The sequence below is a fragment of the Heterodontus francisci genome, chromosome 47 (genome assembly GCF_036365525.1).
Source record: "Heterodontus francisci isolate sHetFra1 chromosome 47, sHetFra1.hap1, whole genome shotgun sequence".
Classification (NCBI taxonomy): domain Eukaryota; kingdom Metazoa; phylum Chordata; class Chondrichthyes; order Heterodontiformes; family Heterodontidae; genus Heterodontus; species Heterodontus francisci.
The window spans coordinates 12,048,221-12,063,461 of record NC_090417.1 but is presented as its reverse complement, the minus strand read 5'-3'; the positions used below and the strand labels follow the sequence as shown (position 1 = coordinate 12,063,461).

The 15,241-nt window shown below is 44.0% G+C and overlaps 1 protein-coding gene across 9 annotated transcripts in view; it reads left to right on the top strand.

The window, feature by feature from the left end:
• The window catches only part of LOC137357075 (netrin receptor UNC5D-like), a 442,899-nt gene that overhangs the window by 321,906 nt on the left and 105,752 nt on the right, over positions 1-15,241 (top strand). For all 9 annotated transcript variants that reach the window (XR_010971131.1, XR_010971132.1, XR_010971130.1 and 6 more), the window contains exons 8-9: positions 4,711-4,743; positions 11,026-11,211. Coding sequence is in view for 6 of the 9 variants with exons in the window: in XM_068023062.1 (XP_067879163.1) it covers positions 4,711-4,743; positions 11,026-11,211 (219 nt within the window). In the remaining 3 variants the exon portion in view is untranslated. The remainder of the gene's footprint in view (positions 1-4,710; positions 4,744-11,025; positions 11,212-15,241) is intronic.

Genomic DNA, 15,241 nt, shown 5'->3' with positions numbered 1-15,241 from the left:
ATGCCAGTGAACATCAAGGGGAGATGGTTAGATTCTTTGTTGTTTGAGATGGTCATTGCCTGGTACTTGTGTGGCGCGAATGTTACTTGCCACTTATCAGCCCAAGCCTGGATGTTGTCCAGGTCTTGCTGCAGCTAGACAGGGACTGCTTCAATATCTGAGGAGTCACAAATCGTGCTGAACATTGTGCAATCATCAGCAAACATCCTCACTTCTGACCTTATGATTGAAGGAAGGTCATTGATGAAGCTGCTGAAGATGGTTGGGCCGAGGACACTACCCTGAGAAACTCCTGCAGTGATGTTCTGGGACTGAGATGATTGACCTCCAATAATCACCACCATCTTCCTTTGTGTGAGGTATGACTCCAACCAGTGGAGAGTTTTCCCCTTGAAGCCCATTGACTCCGATATTGCTCGGGCTCCTTGATGTCATTCTCGGTCAAATGCTGCCTTGATGTCAAGGGCATTCACTCTCACCTCATCTCTGAAGTTCAATTCTTTTGTACATGTTTGGACCAAGGCTGTAATGAGGTCAGGATGTGAGTGGCCCTGGCGGAACCCAAACTGAGAGTCAGTGAGCACGTTATTGCTGAACAAGTGCTGCTTGATAGCACTGTCTGTTGATCGGGAGTAGACTGATAGGGTGGTAATAGGCTGGGTTCGATTTTGACCTGCTTTTGTGCACAGGACATACTTGGGCAATTTTCCACATTGCCGGGTGGATGCCAGTGTTGTAGCTGTACTGGAACAGCTTGGCTAGGGGCAGGGCAAGTTCTGGAGTACAGGTCTTCAGTGCTATTGCTGGAATGTTGTCAGGGCCCGTAACATTGCAAGTATTCTTGATATTACATGGAGTGAATCGGATTGGCTGAAGACTGGCATCTGTGATCTCAGGAGGAGATGGATCATCCACTCGGCAATTCTGGCTGAAGATGGATGCAAATGCTTCAGCCTTGTCTTTTGCACTGTGCTGGGCTCCCACATCATCGAGGATGGGATATTTGTGGAGCCTCCTCCTCCTGTCACTTGTTGAATTATCCACCACCATTCATGACTGGATGTGGCAGGACTGCAGAGCTTAGATCTGATCCGTTGGTTGTGGGATCACTTAGCCCTGTCTATTGCATGCTGCTTCCGCTGTTTGGCATGCAAGTAGTACTGTGTTGTAGCTTCACCAGGCTGACACCTGATTTTGAGATATGCCTGGTGCTGCTCCTGGCATGCCCTGCTGCACTCTTCATTGAACCAGGGTTGGTCTCCTGGCTTGATGGTAATGGTAGAGTGGGGGATATGCCGGGCCATGAGGTTACAGATTGTGGTTGACTACAATTCTGCTGCTGCTGCTGATGGCCCACAGCACCTCATGGATGCCCAGTTTTGATTTGCGAGATCTGTTCAAAATCTAGCCCATTTTGCATGGAGGTAGTGCCACACAACATAATGGTGGGTACTCACAATGTGAAGATGGGACTTTGTCTCCACAAGGACTGTGCAGTGGTCACTCCTACCAATACTGTCATAGACAGATGCATTGCAAAGATAGATTGGTGAGGATGAGGTCAAGTAGGTTTTTTTCTCTTCTTGGTTCCCTCACCATCTGCCACAGACCCAGTCTTTAGGACTTGCCCAGCTCGGTCACTAGTGGTGCTCCGAGCCACTCTTGGTGATGGACATTGATGTCCCCCACCCAGAGTACATTTTGTGCCTTTGCCACCCTCAGTGTCTCTTCCAATTGGTGTTCAACATGGAGAAACACTGATTTATCAGCTGATGGGGAGCGGTAGGTGGTAATCAGCAGGAGGTTTCATTGCCCATGTTTGACCTGATGCCATGAGACTTCCTGAGATCTGGAGTCGATGTTGAGGACTCCCAGGGCAACTCCCTCCTGACTGTATACCACTGTGCCGCCACGTCTGGTGGGTCTGTCCTGCCGGTGGTACAGGACGTACCCAGGGATGATGTTGGTGGTGTCTGAGACATTGTCTGCAAGGTATGATTCCGTGAGTATGACTGTGTCAGGCTGTTGCTTGACGAGTCTGTGGGACAGCTCTGCCAATTTTGGCACAAGCTCCCAGATGAGAGTGAGGAGGACTTTGCAGGGTCAACAGGGCTGGGTTTGCTGTTGTCATTTCCGGTGCCTAGGTCAATGCCGGGTGGTCCGTCCAATTTCATTCCTTTTCTGAGACTTTGTAGCAGTTGATACAACTGAGTGGCTTGCTAGACCATTTCAGAGGGCAGTTAAGAGTCAACCACATTGCTGTGGGTCTGGAGTCACATGTAGGCCAGACCAGGTAAGGACAGCAGATTTCTTTCCCGAAAGGACATTCATAAACGAGGTGGGTTTTTACAACAAGCAGCTTTACAATGGAATAAGGCAATATAAAGAAATGGAAGTATTTACCTCAGTTGACATTGATCAACCTTTGATTAACCAGTTCTTCTTAATACCTGTTCCAGTTCTATTTTCCACTTGCTCTAATTTATATGCTTTGCACCTGCACAATAATCTGAATTTACCTTATCTTTAGAAATTAATATTTTCAATGAGTTTCTCTTTTACTTCTGTTTTGCAAAACTTAAGCTTCCTGAATCTTTCCTCAAAGCTCCTTCATGTCTTCAAGGATAATACAGATAAAGCAGATAGTGGCACACCCTATCTGAGACATACATTGTGATCATTATCCATGTGGTGCTCAGGATTCATAGATTGTTGAAACTATTTTTCGCTGTTTGCTCTGTCCAGATTTGCCTTATCCTTTGTGCTTTGCCCAGTTCACTCTCATTCAAGCTGATATCTCTGTATATGTAAGAACTTTGTCCTCTCACCCTCCTTATCCAGTTGAAATGTGCCTCAGTTCCGGCCAGTTATGCCTCTCTGTTGAAAACTTGGTTTTACTGAGTCAATGTACCAAAGAATCAATCAAGAGTCTCCAATGATCCAGAATTTCTCTCAATGAATTTCAGGAATCAATTATTTAACCTAAGGTTCATTTGGTTGCAGAACGCAAGATGAGCTTGCTGGAGTCTTCAAATAAATTGGTACTCCAGATGATCAAATTTTACTTCTCAGTAAGAAAGAAACAAAGACATGCGTTCCTCTTGTGTCTAATCAAGTCTCTCAAAAATCTGTTGAAGCAACTCACAGACAGTGAACGACTTGAAAATGCAGTGGCTGTTGTATAGGCAAATTGGCACATAGTCTATCCTGACAACAAGATTGAGGTGAATAAGCAGTTAATCTGTTTTTGCTGATGTTTTGCTGAGGAAGAATTAATAGCCAGGACATTGGAAGAACTCTCTGTTCTTCTTTCAGTAGTGCCATGAGAACTTTAATGATCTCCTGCAACACCAGTACCATTTGGGTCATCAGTTTTCATGTCTCACCAAAAGGGCAGTGTCCCAACCAATGCCAAGCTGATACCTCTGTTTATGAAACATGAGATGGGTCATTCCAGCATCCTGTACAGCAATCATCTGATGGATTCTTTGCTTCTCAGGCGAAAGCTGAGCTCAGAAATGCCAACGCCAATTGAATATGAACATGTATAGTGTCGTTTTTAATTATATCAGTGACAGAGCTGAACTTTAGAATGGTACAAAGCTAAAATCTCTGCATGGTTGATTTCAAATATTAGAGTTGGCTCAATGACTAAATATGTTCCCATATTGAGATTTACAGAGCAGCCCAATCCTCAGACTGTTGACCTATGCTGATTTGGCTGATTCCTGATATTCTTTTTGGCTTCATTGTCAGAGGTGAGAAAGAGATTCCATTTCTCCTTGTTCGAATAAATCCAATCGGAATTCAGCAGAAACATATTGACCGAGAGAGTGGTGAGAATGTGGAACTCACTACCACGGGGAGTAGTTGAGGCAAATAGCGTGGATGCATTGAAGGGGAAGTTCAGTAAGCACAGAAGGGAGAAAGCAATAGTTTCCGATGAAGAAGGGTGGGAGGAGGCTTGTGTGAAGCATAAGCACTGGCATGGACCTGTTGGGCCGAATAGCCTATTTCATTGCTGTATGTACTTTCCTTTGTAATAGTTTGCTCTGGTGGCCAGGAAGCATTGAAGTGCAGAGATCATGATCCGAACCAGGATATGTGATCGAACAGACACTTGGACACAATGTCAATGGGTACAGACGCTGCCAATGGAACAGATATGCTAGTAAGGGGAGGCAGCAAGCGAATTGGCAAATCAAAACTAATCAAAAACTGCACCTGTACCTACTTTGCAAAAATGTCACTAGTTCCATTCTCACTTATGCTGAGAGGTGGAGTGTGAAAGAAGCTGTTCTCATTGCCAAAACGAGCGGTCAGAATTGATCACCTTAAAACGAATTGGCAGTGGAGTGGTTAAGGTTTTCTGTTCTTAGCTCGATTACAGTTTTAAAACGACAGGATGGCTGACACTCTGGCCCATCGACTTTGATGAGTTTGCCAGATTCTCGTTGAGGGTTGCTGGGCGAGACACAGGGGAAATCTGAATCCTGTCAATCACACTCCATGGAGCTGTGCCTCCTGCCAGCTAATTAGACACACGTTTGGAACAACTGAGAGAATCTGCAATCCACCCATGACCTGTCCCAGCTGGCAAAAAGTTGCAACTAAAGGAACTGCGGAGCAAATGGAATCTAAAACGAAAAGTAGCATTTGCATGTAAGATTTTGCATTCTTACTATTTGCTTGCTCTCTTTCTTTTAACAGGCCAGACACCTCTGCAGGAAGTGCAGCCTCAAAGTAAGTAGTTCCAATGATTTTAGCTTTAATTTCTGAGAAGTAAGTTGTGCCTGACAAGATAAATGCAGATGAGTGAGGTCATGCAAATCCATATTAGCTCACAAATCTTTTTAAAAAATTAACAGCCTCTTCCCCCACACTGGCCATTTTAAGACTATGCCTGCCACCGCTCCCCCCTCCCCCACCATCTCTCCCAGCCTTGTTCTTGGATTACCTTCAAGTAGTGCTCCAGATTGCCAGATTGACTTTATTGTTGTCATTGAAGAGAGGGCATGTTTCAATAAAACCTTCTCTCATTCGTTTCCTTTTAAGGTGAGTAAGTCCCAAGGTCTCTGGTGTTTCCTTATAAGTTATTCCTTTGATACCATGGATCAACTCCGACAAGAAAGCATTTGTGTTGCACAACTTATGCAGGACGACATCTGCCAGGGTGTTACAATAATGAGAAGCGGTATACACTGGATCACTTATCTGTTTTATATTTCAATACATACTTCTGTACACCACCTTGAATATTCCCCTTGTGTCAATCTTCACATTTTTCACATATCCTGCAGGTAAGACTGATGATCGCATATTGCAGAAGCACTGCACCCCAATCTCTAATTAAACAGGTTTTTCTCTCAGGCCAAGAAATGTTCATTTCGCTCAACTTTTTTAAAATTTTCACCAACAGTCCTCACTTCTCTTTTGATGTCCCCCAAGAGTGAACAGGAATAGACTTTCCCAACTTGTTTGCCTGGGCCCCATATCCCAAACTCAATCTCAGGAATCAACAGATTCCACAGGGCATTCCATCCATTCAAATTCAAATTCACTGTTTCTGCGTGATAGTCCAGCGCGTGTCCCCAGCATTGCGAGATTGAATTCATAATATGCGCACCCTTGTCTTCCAAACAGAATGCACTGTGAAATGCAGGTGCGTTTCAATTTGAACCACACGTTGAAATTGCCTTTGACCCTAGTAACTTAGCAACAAGCTGCAGTGACAGCACTCAATTGCTTGTTGACAAAAATGAGGAATTAAATCCCAGAAATGATTCTGTGCAGTGTTAGCGTATGAGTATTTAATGTTCTCAAATGAAATCACTTTACTACTTAAAAGAGGAATTAACCTGTTTAAACGCATCTGTTCAAAAAGCAACCAAAATAATTCTGTGCGAATAAATTAAACATTGATGCACGGAAATCACAGAGTTTAAGTTCTGGGCTTTACTGTGTTAATTGTGGATTTGAGTCAGTAACCTGATAGACATGCCTTTTTTCTTGCAACAGTTTGACTCATCACCTTTCCCATACCTTCTGCTGCCGATGTCCATGTTTTATGCATTGCCTACTGAGAATGCTATCATTGACTTTCTCAATGGAGGTGTGAGGACAAAGCAGATAGGAATGCAGAGAAATATAGACCTTATATGTACTTATTTCTGAAATATTAGTTTATTCCTTTTTGCCTTCATTATGACCTGAAGAATTCAGAGTAGGCCATACAGTCCTTCGAGCCTGCTCCAGTATTCAGTAAGATCACAACTGACCTTGTATCTCCACTTTCCTTCCCAATCCCCATATCCCTTGGTTCCCAAATGCAAACACAAAACCATTCCATATGCGCCAGACTCTGTTCAGAGGTTCAGGATTGAACACATTCAAAACAAAATGATTCCACTCGTGCTGATTCAACGGTTCTCTGAGGCAGAGTAAAATTTTATGTCAATGGCTTGTGTTTGTTGGGGACCTTGAATGTAGAAAATGTCCCAAGGAGCTTTTTCAGAGGGTCAGTGTGTGCCAAACATCGTCATAGTCATTCCAGTCATAGACGAGTTGTCGCAAAGGCTTGGTTCGAGAGCTAGTTTTCAAAAAGTCTTTTCAAAACAGAGAGGGAGTGCGAGCAAGACCGAGAGATTCTGGGAAGGAGATCCCAGAAACCAGGTGGAGACAACTGAAGGAGCATCAGCCTTTTCTCCACTGCTTGTGTCAAACATTTTACTTGGTTGTTTCATGGGAGGTGAGAATCACTGGCAAGGCTAGCATTTGTCACCCATCCCTTATTGCCCTTGACAACTGAGTGGCTTGCAAGGCTATTTCAGAGTTGAGATACATGTAGGCCAGACAAGGTAAGGGCAACAGATTTCCTTCCCTGAAGAACATTGTTTTTTATGACAATTGATGATGGTCTTCTGGTACCATTATTGAAACTGGCTTTTAATTCCAGGGGAGGCGGTAGCATAGTGGTATTATCACTGGACTAGTAACCCAGAGACCCAGGGTATTGATCTGGGGACATGGGTTCGAATCCCACCACAGCAGAAGGTGGAATTTGAATGTAATTAATAAATCTGGAATTAAAGGCAAGTCTAATGATGGCCATGAAACCATTGTCGATCTGGTTCACTCATGTCCTTTAGGGAAGGAAATCTGCTGTCCTTACCTGGTCTGGCCTACATGTGACTCCAGACCCACAGCAATGTGGTTAACTCTTACATGCTCTCTGAAATGGCCTAGCAAGTCACCCAGGTGTACCTAACCGCTACGAAGACAATAAAAAGGAATGAAACTGGACGGACCACCCGGCATCGACCTAGGCACCGGAAACGACAACGGCAAATCCAGCCCTGTCGACCCTGCAAAGTCCTCCTTACTAACATCTGGGGGCTTGTGCCAAAGTTGGGAGAGCTGTCCCAGAGATTAGTCAAGCAACAGCCTGACATAGTAATACTCAGGGAAACGTACCTTACAGACAATGTCCCAGACACTGCAATCACTATCCCTCGGTATGTCCTGTCCCACCGGCAGGACAGACCCAGCAGAGGTGGCGGCATAGTGGTCTACAGAAGGGAGGGAGTTGCCCTGGGAGGCCTCAACATCGACTCTGGACCCCATGAAGTCTCATGGCATCAGGTCAAACATGGGAAAGGTAACCTCCTACTGATTACCACCTACCGCCCTCCCTCAGCTGATGAGTCAGTACTCCTCCATGTTGAACACCACTTGGAGGAAGCACTGAGAGTGGCAAGGGCACAAAATGTACTCTGGGTGTGGGACTTCAATGTCCCTCACCAAGAGTGGCTCGGTAGCACCACTGCTGGCCAAGTACTAAAGGACATAGCTGCTAGACTGGGTCTGTGGCAGGTAGTGGGGAAACCAACACGAGGGAAAAACATACTTGACCTTGTCCTCACCAATCTGTCTGCCGCCGATGCTTCTGTCCATGACTGTATTAGAGGAGTGACCACCGCACAGTCCTTGTGGTGACGAAGTCCCGCCTTCACATTGAGGATACCGTCCATCGTGTTGTGTGGCACAACCACCCTGCTAAATGGGATAGATTTTGAACAGATCTAGCAATACAAAACTGGGCATCCATGAGTCGCTGTGGGCCATCAGCAGAAGCAGAATTGCACTCAACCACAATCTGTAACCTCATGGCCCAGCATATCCCCCACTCTACCATTACCATCAAGCCAGGAGACCAACCCTGGTTCAATGAAGAGTGCAGGAGGGCATGCCAGGAACAGCACCAGGCATACCTCAAAATGGGGTGTCAACCTGGTGAAGCTACAACCCAGGACTACTTGCATGCCAAACTGCATAAGCAGCATGCAATAGACATAACTAAGCGATCCCATAACCAACGGATCAGATCTAAGCTCTGCAGTCCTGCCACATCCAGCCGTGAATGGTGGTGGACAATTAAACAACTAACTGGAGGAGGTGGCTCCACAAATATCCCCATCCTCAATGATGGGGGAGCCCAGCACATCAGTGGCTGAAGCATTTGCATCCATCTTCAGCCAGAATTGCCAAGTTTATGATCCATCCCGGCCTCCTCCTGAAGTTCCCAGCATCACAGGTGCCAATCTTCAGCCAATTCGATTCACTCCACGTGATATCAAGAACCGACTGAAGACACTGGATGCTGCAAAGGCTATGGGTCCTGACAATATTCCGGCAATAGTACTGAAGACCTGTGCTCCAGAACTTGCCGCACCCCGAGCCAAGCTGTTCCAGTGCAGCTGACAGGGCCACTCAGCACCTGACCTCATTACAGCCTTGGTTCAAACATGGACACAAGAACTGAACTCAAGAGGTGAGGTAAGAAGTGACTGCCCTTGACATCAAGGCAGAATTTGATCGAGTATGGCATCAAGGAGCCCTAGCAAAACTGGAGTCAGTGAGAATCAGGGGGAAAACTCTGCTAGTTAGAGTCATACCTAGCGCAAAGGAAGATGGTTGTGTTTGTTGGAGGTCAATCAATTGAACCCCTGTCCCCAAAGTATCAGTAAGAGTCTCTGGATTGTTAGTCTCGGAACATTACCACGAGGCCACCGCCTTCCCACATAACATGAGCTTACACAATAACCAGCCAGTAATCACATTCTCTATCCATCCCAAGTGTTCACAGCAGTTAGATAGGGATGTGTGGCTCGGATCGTAGTCTCAGGGTCAGAGATTGTGGGTTCAAGTCCCACACCAGGACTTGAACTCAAAAATCTAAGCTGACATTCCAGTGCAGTGCTGAGCACTGTTGAAGGTCTTGACTTTTAGATGAGGCCTTCTCAGGTAAATGTAAATAATCCCAGGGCACTATCTTGAAGAGGAGCAGTGGAGTTCTCCCCAGTGTCCTGGCCAGTATTTATCCCTCAAGCGACATCTCAAAAAGAATAGGTTATCAGGTGTTATATATGTATATATTATTATACTATCTGCAAAGTGTTCGGAACTAATTAGCTCGGAACTAGTTGTTATGTGTAAGTGTTCCAACAGGGGGGCCACATTCACGGCTGCACGGGGGAGTCATGTTACATGTATCACAAGAACCAGTGGAATTCGGTTCTACAGCACATGAATCTGGTACGCACTGCCTGAACAGGTGGTAGAGGCAGGAACCCTCACAACATTTAAGAAGTATTTAGATGAGCACTTGAAACGCCACAGCACACAAGGCTACGGGCCAAGTGCTGGAAAATGGGATTCGAATAGTTAGGTGCTTCTTGGCAGGCACAGACACGATGGGCCAAGGGCCTGTTTCTGTGCTTTATAACTCTATGACAAAGCATGGTGCTATAATAAACAAGACTGACTCCAGCCTTTTCCAAGTTGAAAGTGTGATTCTTCCCAGAGTCTGGGAAACAGAAACAACATAAAGACGAAACATCGGGTCATTGTCATATTGCAACATTTTCAACATTACAGCAGTGACTACTTTTAAAAAGTACTTCATTGGCTGCAGAGCACTTTGGGAAGCCCTGAGATCATGGAAGGCGCCATGGAAATGCAAGTCTTGACCATTGTGTTGATACTCTTGGCAGAGTGTTGCATTCTGCGAGGAATGTAAAGCCCTGTGTCTGACCGCTTGGTTAAGTATTTATAAATGCCACCACGCCATTTTCAGATTTCAAAGATTTGAACAAAATGAGTTCCAGGAAACAAAATAATTTTGTTACACAAAGCTGGTTCTTATTTAATGAATCTTGTTTTTCTTACTTTGTAAAATGCATTGGCACCTTTTTAAAAACAGCTGCCACTGGTTAATTGTCTTCATGTGGTTTAAGTGATATATTTATTAAGTGTTACAAAGCATATTCATTACTACCAAGTGTTTGCTCATCCTTCCATGACTGGCATCTAACTGTCAACAAAGCAAACAGCAACATGTACAAATGCAGGCAGGAACTCAAAACTTGTTATCACTCACTGAGATGCATTGGGAATTGAATGGCTTTGGAGGTTCTTTTTCCAAGAGCAGATGCTAATTTACTTTTACATGTCTTTCATATCATATCACATCTAATTGTGTTGATGTAGGTTAAAAAAACATTGGCATTATGCCCTACCTCAAAGACATCTATACTTCATACTAAATCAGTTCCGTTGAGGTGCTATGATTGCTGCCTCATAAGCATTGAGGCAGTGGTTTGTGCACAGCAAGATCCCACCAACAGCAATGAGATGAATGACTGACCAGTTAATCTGTTGTTTTGGTGCAGTTGGTTGTCGGTAGTCCAGATGTCAGGCCAAAACCTATTGCCCCCTTAAGCGGAGTTCATTTCCATGAAAACTATATCTGCTTTGGAAACATTGGTCAGGTTTCTATTTCACTTCCGTGCTGGTGCTTTTCTTGTCCGTTAAAAAGAATGGACTTAGAACTGGGAGTTGGTGGGCGCAGAAGCTGTCAGTCCCAGTCTTCATCATCACAAATGTCTGACAGCTTGACTGAGGGAAAGAAAGAATGAAGACTGTCAACTGCAGAGTTACGTCTAATACATTTGCCTCTTCATCCAGGTATTGAGACCAACAGTGACGTGGCTTTATACTCTGGCCTTGGTGCAGCAGTGATAGCAGTTGCAATGCTTGTGGTGGGCATCACATTGTACCGAAGAAGTCAAAGTGAATATGGTGTCGATGTTATCGACTCTTCAGCTCTAACTGGTGGCTTTCAGTCCTTCAACTTCAAGACTGCCAGGCAGGGTTAGTGTCCTCTGTATTTTAATGTTTTAAATTAATTGTTTCAGGTTTGCTATTTGTATACGAGGTGGCGTTGAATGAATTTTATATGCTTCTATAGAGGCATGAAACATCCAGCAAGGCTTGTTGGGGAGTTAAGATATCCCATGGTTGCCATGTGTTATTCACATCATCAACATGTGGAGTGCTTACCTGCATTTGCCACTTGCGTTGAAAGGGTAAATTGGTTCAAAAGGAAAAGGCCAGGAGGACTGTTGGATCATGGAGCACAGTGGATATTGCAAACTCAGATGGGAAGGTCGCAATCCGTCAAGGAACCTTTGCAATTTTCTCTCCGTTTCAATCCAAAGATGGAAAATCAGGCAGGTTTGGTGAGGGAAGTTGAGCCGAGGCAATCCAATAGTCTTGCCGATCCTGTAACCCCAGCAATTCAATAGCCTGGAAATCCAGGAGCGCCAGCTGCAGCAAGGAGAATATTTAACCCCACATTTCTAATACTGCCAGAAATAGTAATTAAGAGTTGATGTTCCCACTAATACGTTGCAAACACAGAACGAACCAGAGGAAATCTAATTTACAGTGCCTTTTATAAAATCGTCGCTCCATACAAGTTGCACCCTGCTGCCACCGTTGAGTGTGGGTCAGTGATTCCTCCAGATCATTTCCCTTGTTACCAAAAGGCACTGACTTTCCAGCACATGCAGCTCTGAGGGGAAGGATAATAATCCAACGGCTAATTCACCTCAGGTCATTCTTGCATGACTCCTTGAGGCTAATTCGAGAGACAGAGCCATTGGCAGAGTTCCCAGGATAATGTGAAATTGACCCATTTAGATGAGTGCTCTGCAGCTTAGTATTCACAAAGGTAACTACAGGCCCTGTTAATTTGCTATCTGAGTGTGATACGTGAATGGACTTCAAACTTGTCACTTAAGTGAGCTGCAATAATAAAGGTCATTGTCATTTTGTGGACAAGTCTTCCATGAAAATGAGTGGAACAGCGTTTACCTTGGAAGAAGAGACTGAAAGGAAGTGGATGAATAAGTTCTGAGCAGTAATTTTCTATTTGAGTCATTGTAATTGCTATTATAATTGCAGACCAGCACACTTGAACAAAAAACATTACCCACCAGAATAAACAGATAAACTGAATCAATTGAAAGCACTTTATTCAACAGTTATTGTCATTGACAAAATGCTCTGTCTGTTCTATGCACAGCTGATTAATACCCCCACACAAGCAATTTGTAATCAAATTGAATTTTCTCAAAATACTGGGTATGTGTCAGTCCTTGGTTGTTGCTAATAACTGCTTTGTATTGATTGATTTATTATAAATTGCTTGTTGGGAAAGCCTAATAACACATTCTGAAGTTCATTTACTACAAAGATTTGTATCCCACTGTGCCACCTTTTTGGAGCAACCAACCAACCTACAGCATTGGGATTGGACTGTTGAAGACAAATGTTTTTTTTTGTCTTCCTATTTCTTCCCTCATCTCCTGAAGACAGTAACTCTTGTCAGGATACAGTTCTACTGTTGCCATTGACCTTCTGGATCCAAAGGCCATGAAAACCAAGCCCAATCACTTGTCTTACCCAAAGTCCAAATTTGCAATCATCAGAAGCCGGAACGTTGGCTGCTTTCTTTTCCCCCAAGCATTCTGCAGCCAATTGTGATCTTCTGCCTCAACTCTGCTTTCCCGCCTGATCCCCATATTCCTTGATTGCCTGAGAGATCAAAAATCTGTCTATCCCAGCCTCAAACATATTCAATGATGGAGCATCCACAACCCTCTGGGATAGAGAATTCCAAAATTCACATCCCTTTGAGTGAAGAAATTTCTCCTCATCTCAGTCCTAAATGATTATCCCCTTATCCTGAGACTGTGCTCCCATGTTTTCGATTCCCCAGCCAGGGGAAACAACCTCTCAGTGTTGACCCTGTGAAGCCCCTTCAGAATCTTCTATGTTTCAATGAGATCACCTCTCATTCTTCTAAACCCCATAAAGTATAGGTCCAATTTACTCAGCCTGTCATCAAATGATCCCCTTCTCATCCCAGGGACGAATCCAGTGAACCTTCGTTATACTGCATCCAATGCAAGTATATCCTTCCTTAAATATAGAGACCAAAACTGCACACAGTACTCCAGTTGTGGTCTCACCAAAACCCTGTACAATTGTGGCAAGACTTGTTTATTCCTGTACTTCAATCCCTATGCAATAAGGGCCAACATACCATTTGCCTTCCTGATTGTTTGCTGGACCTGCAAGCTCACTTTCCGTGTTCCTTATACAAGCACACCCAAGTCCACCTGAACATCAACATTTACAAGTTTCACACCTTTTAAAAAATATTCTGCTTCTATGTTCTTCCTACCAAAGTGAATAACCTCACACTTCCCTAAATTATACTCCATCTGCCACCTTGCTACCCACTCACTTAACCTGTCTGTACCTCTTTGTGTCCTCCTGACAGCTGATATTCCCACCTATCTTTGCATTGTCAGCAAACTTCGATACATTGCTCTCGGTCTCTTTGTCTAAATCATGAATATCGATTGTAAATAACTGAGGCCCCAGCACTGATCCTTGCAGCACTCCACTAGTCACAGCCTGCCAACTTGAAAATGCCCCATTTATTCCTCGTCTCTGCTTCCTGTATGTTAACCAGTGCTCTCTCCATGCTTAATGTTCTCCATGAGCTGTTATCTTGTGTATTATCCTTCTGTTTGGAACCTTATCGAATGCTTTTAGAAATCCAAGTCTCCTACATCTGCTGGTTCCCCTTTATTTACCCTTCTAGTTAGATCCTTAAAAAAACTCTAATAAATTTGTCAAACACAATTTCCCTTTTGTAAATCCATGTTGACTTTGCCTGATCAAACATTGATTTTTACAGTCCATTGTTAAAGATCTCCTTCATAAAGATTCCAGCATTTTCCTGACGACTGATGGCAGGCTGATTGGCTTGTAGTTCTCTGTTTTCTTTCTCCCTTCTTTCTTGAACAGTGGCGTTAGATTTGCTAACTTCCAATCCCCTTGGACCGTTCTAGAATCTTGGGAATTTTGAAAAATCATAACCAGCACATCCACAATCTCTACAGCTGCTTCTTATCGAACCCCAGGATGCAGGCCATCAGGTCCTGAGGATTTGTCAGCTTTTAGTCCATTAAGTTTCTCTCATACTTTTTCTCTGTTGACATTTTTTTATATATATTCCTCCAATGGGATGCGGGTGGCCAGCATTTGTTGCCCATCCCTAATTGCCTTTGACAACTGAGTTGTTTGCTAGGCCATTTCAGAGTCAGCCCACATTGCTGTGGCTCGAGAGTCACATGTAGGCCAGACCAAGTAAGGACGGCACCTTTCCTTTCCTAAAAAGTTTTTAATGACAGTCATGATAATTGACTTGAAATTCCATCAGCTGTTGTGGTGCAATTTGAACCCATGTCCCTTGAGTATGAGCCTAGGCATCTGGATTGCTAGTTCAATGCCTGCACTTTCCTACACCACCAACTCCCCCTCACTTTTATGAGCCTATTTCTGGTATGTAATTTATGTCTTCTACTGTGAAGGCAGACACAAATATTTGTTGTAAAAACAAGAAATGCTGGAACCACTCAGCAGGTCTGGCAGCATCTGTGGAAAGAGAAGCAGAGTTAACGTTTCGGGTCAGTGACCCTTCTTCGGAACTCCGAAGAAGGGTCACTGATCCGAAAAGTTAACTCTGCTTCTCTTTCCACAGATGCTGCCAGACCTGTTGAGTGGTTCCAGCATTTCTTGTTTTTATTTCAGATTTCCAGCATCCACAGTATTTTGTTTTTATACAAATATTTGGTGAATGTTTCTGAATTAGAAGCAGGAGCAAACTATAAAACTCCTCAAGCCAGCTCCACCACTCGATAAGGTCATGGCTGACTGCACTTTCCTGCACTTTCACCATGTCCATTTATTCCCTTAGCATCTAAAAATTTATTGATCTCTGCCTTGAATATACAGGCCTCTAGGAAAGAGAAGTCCAAAGATT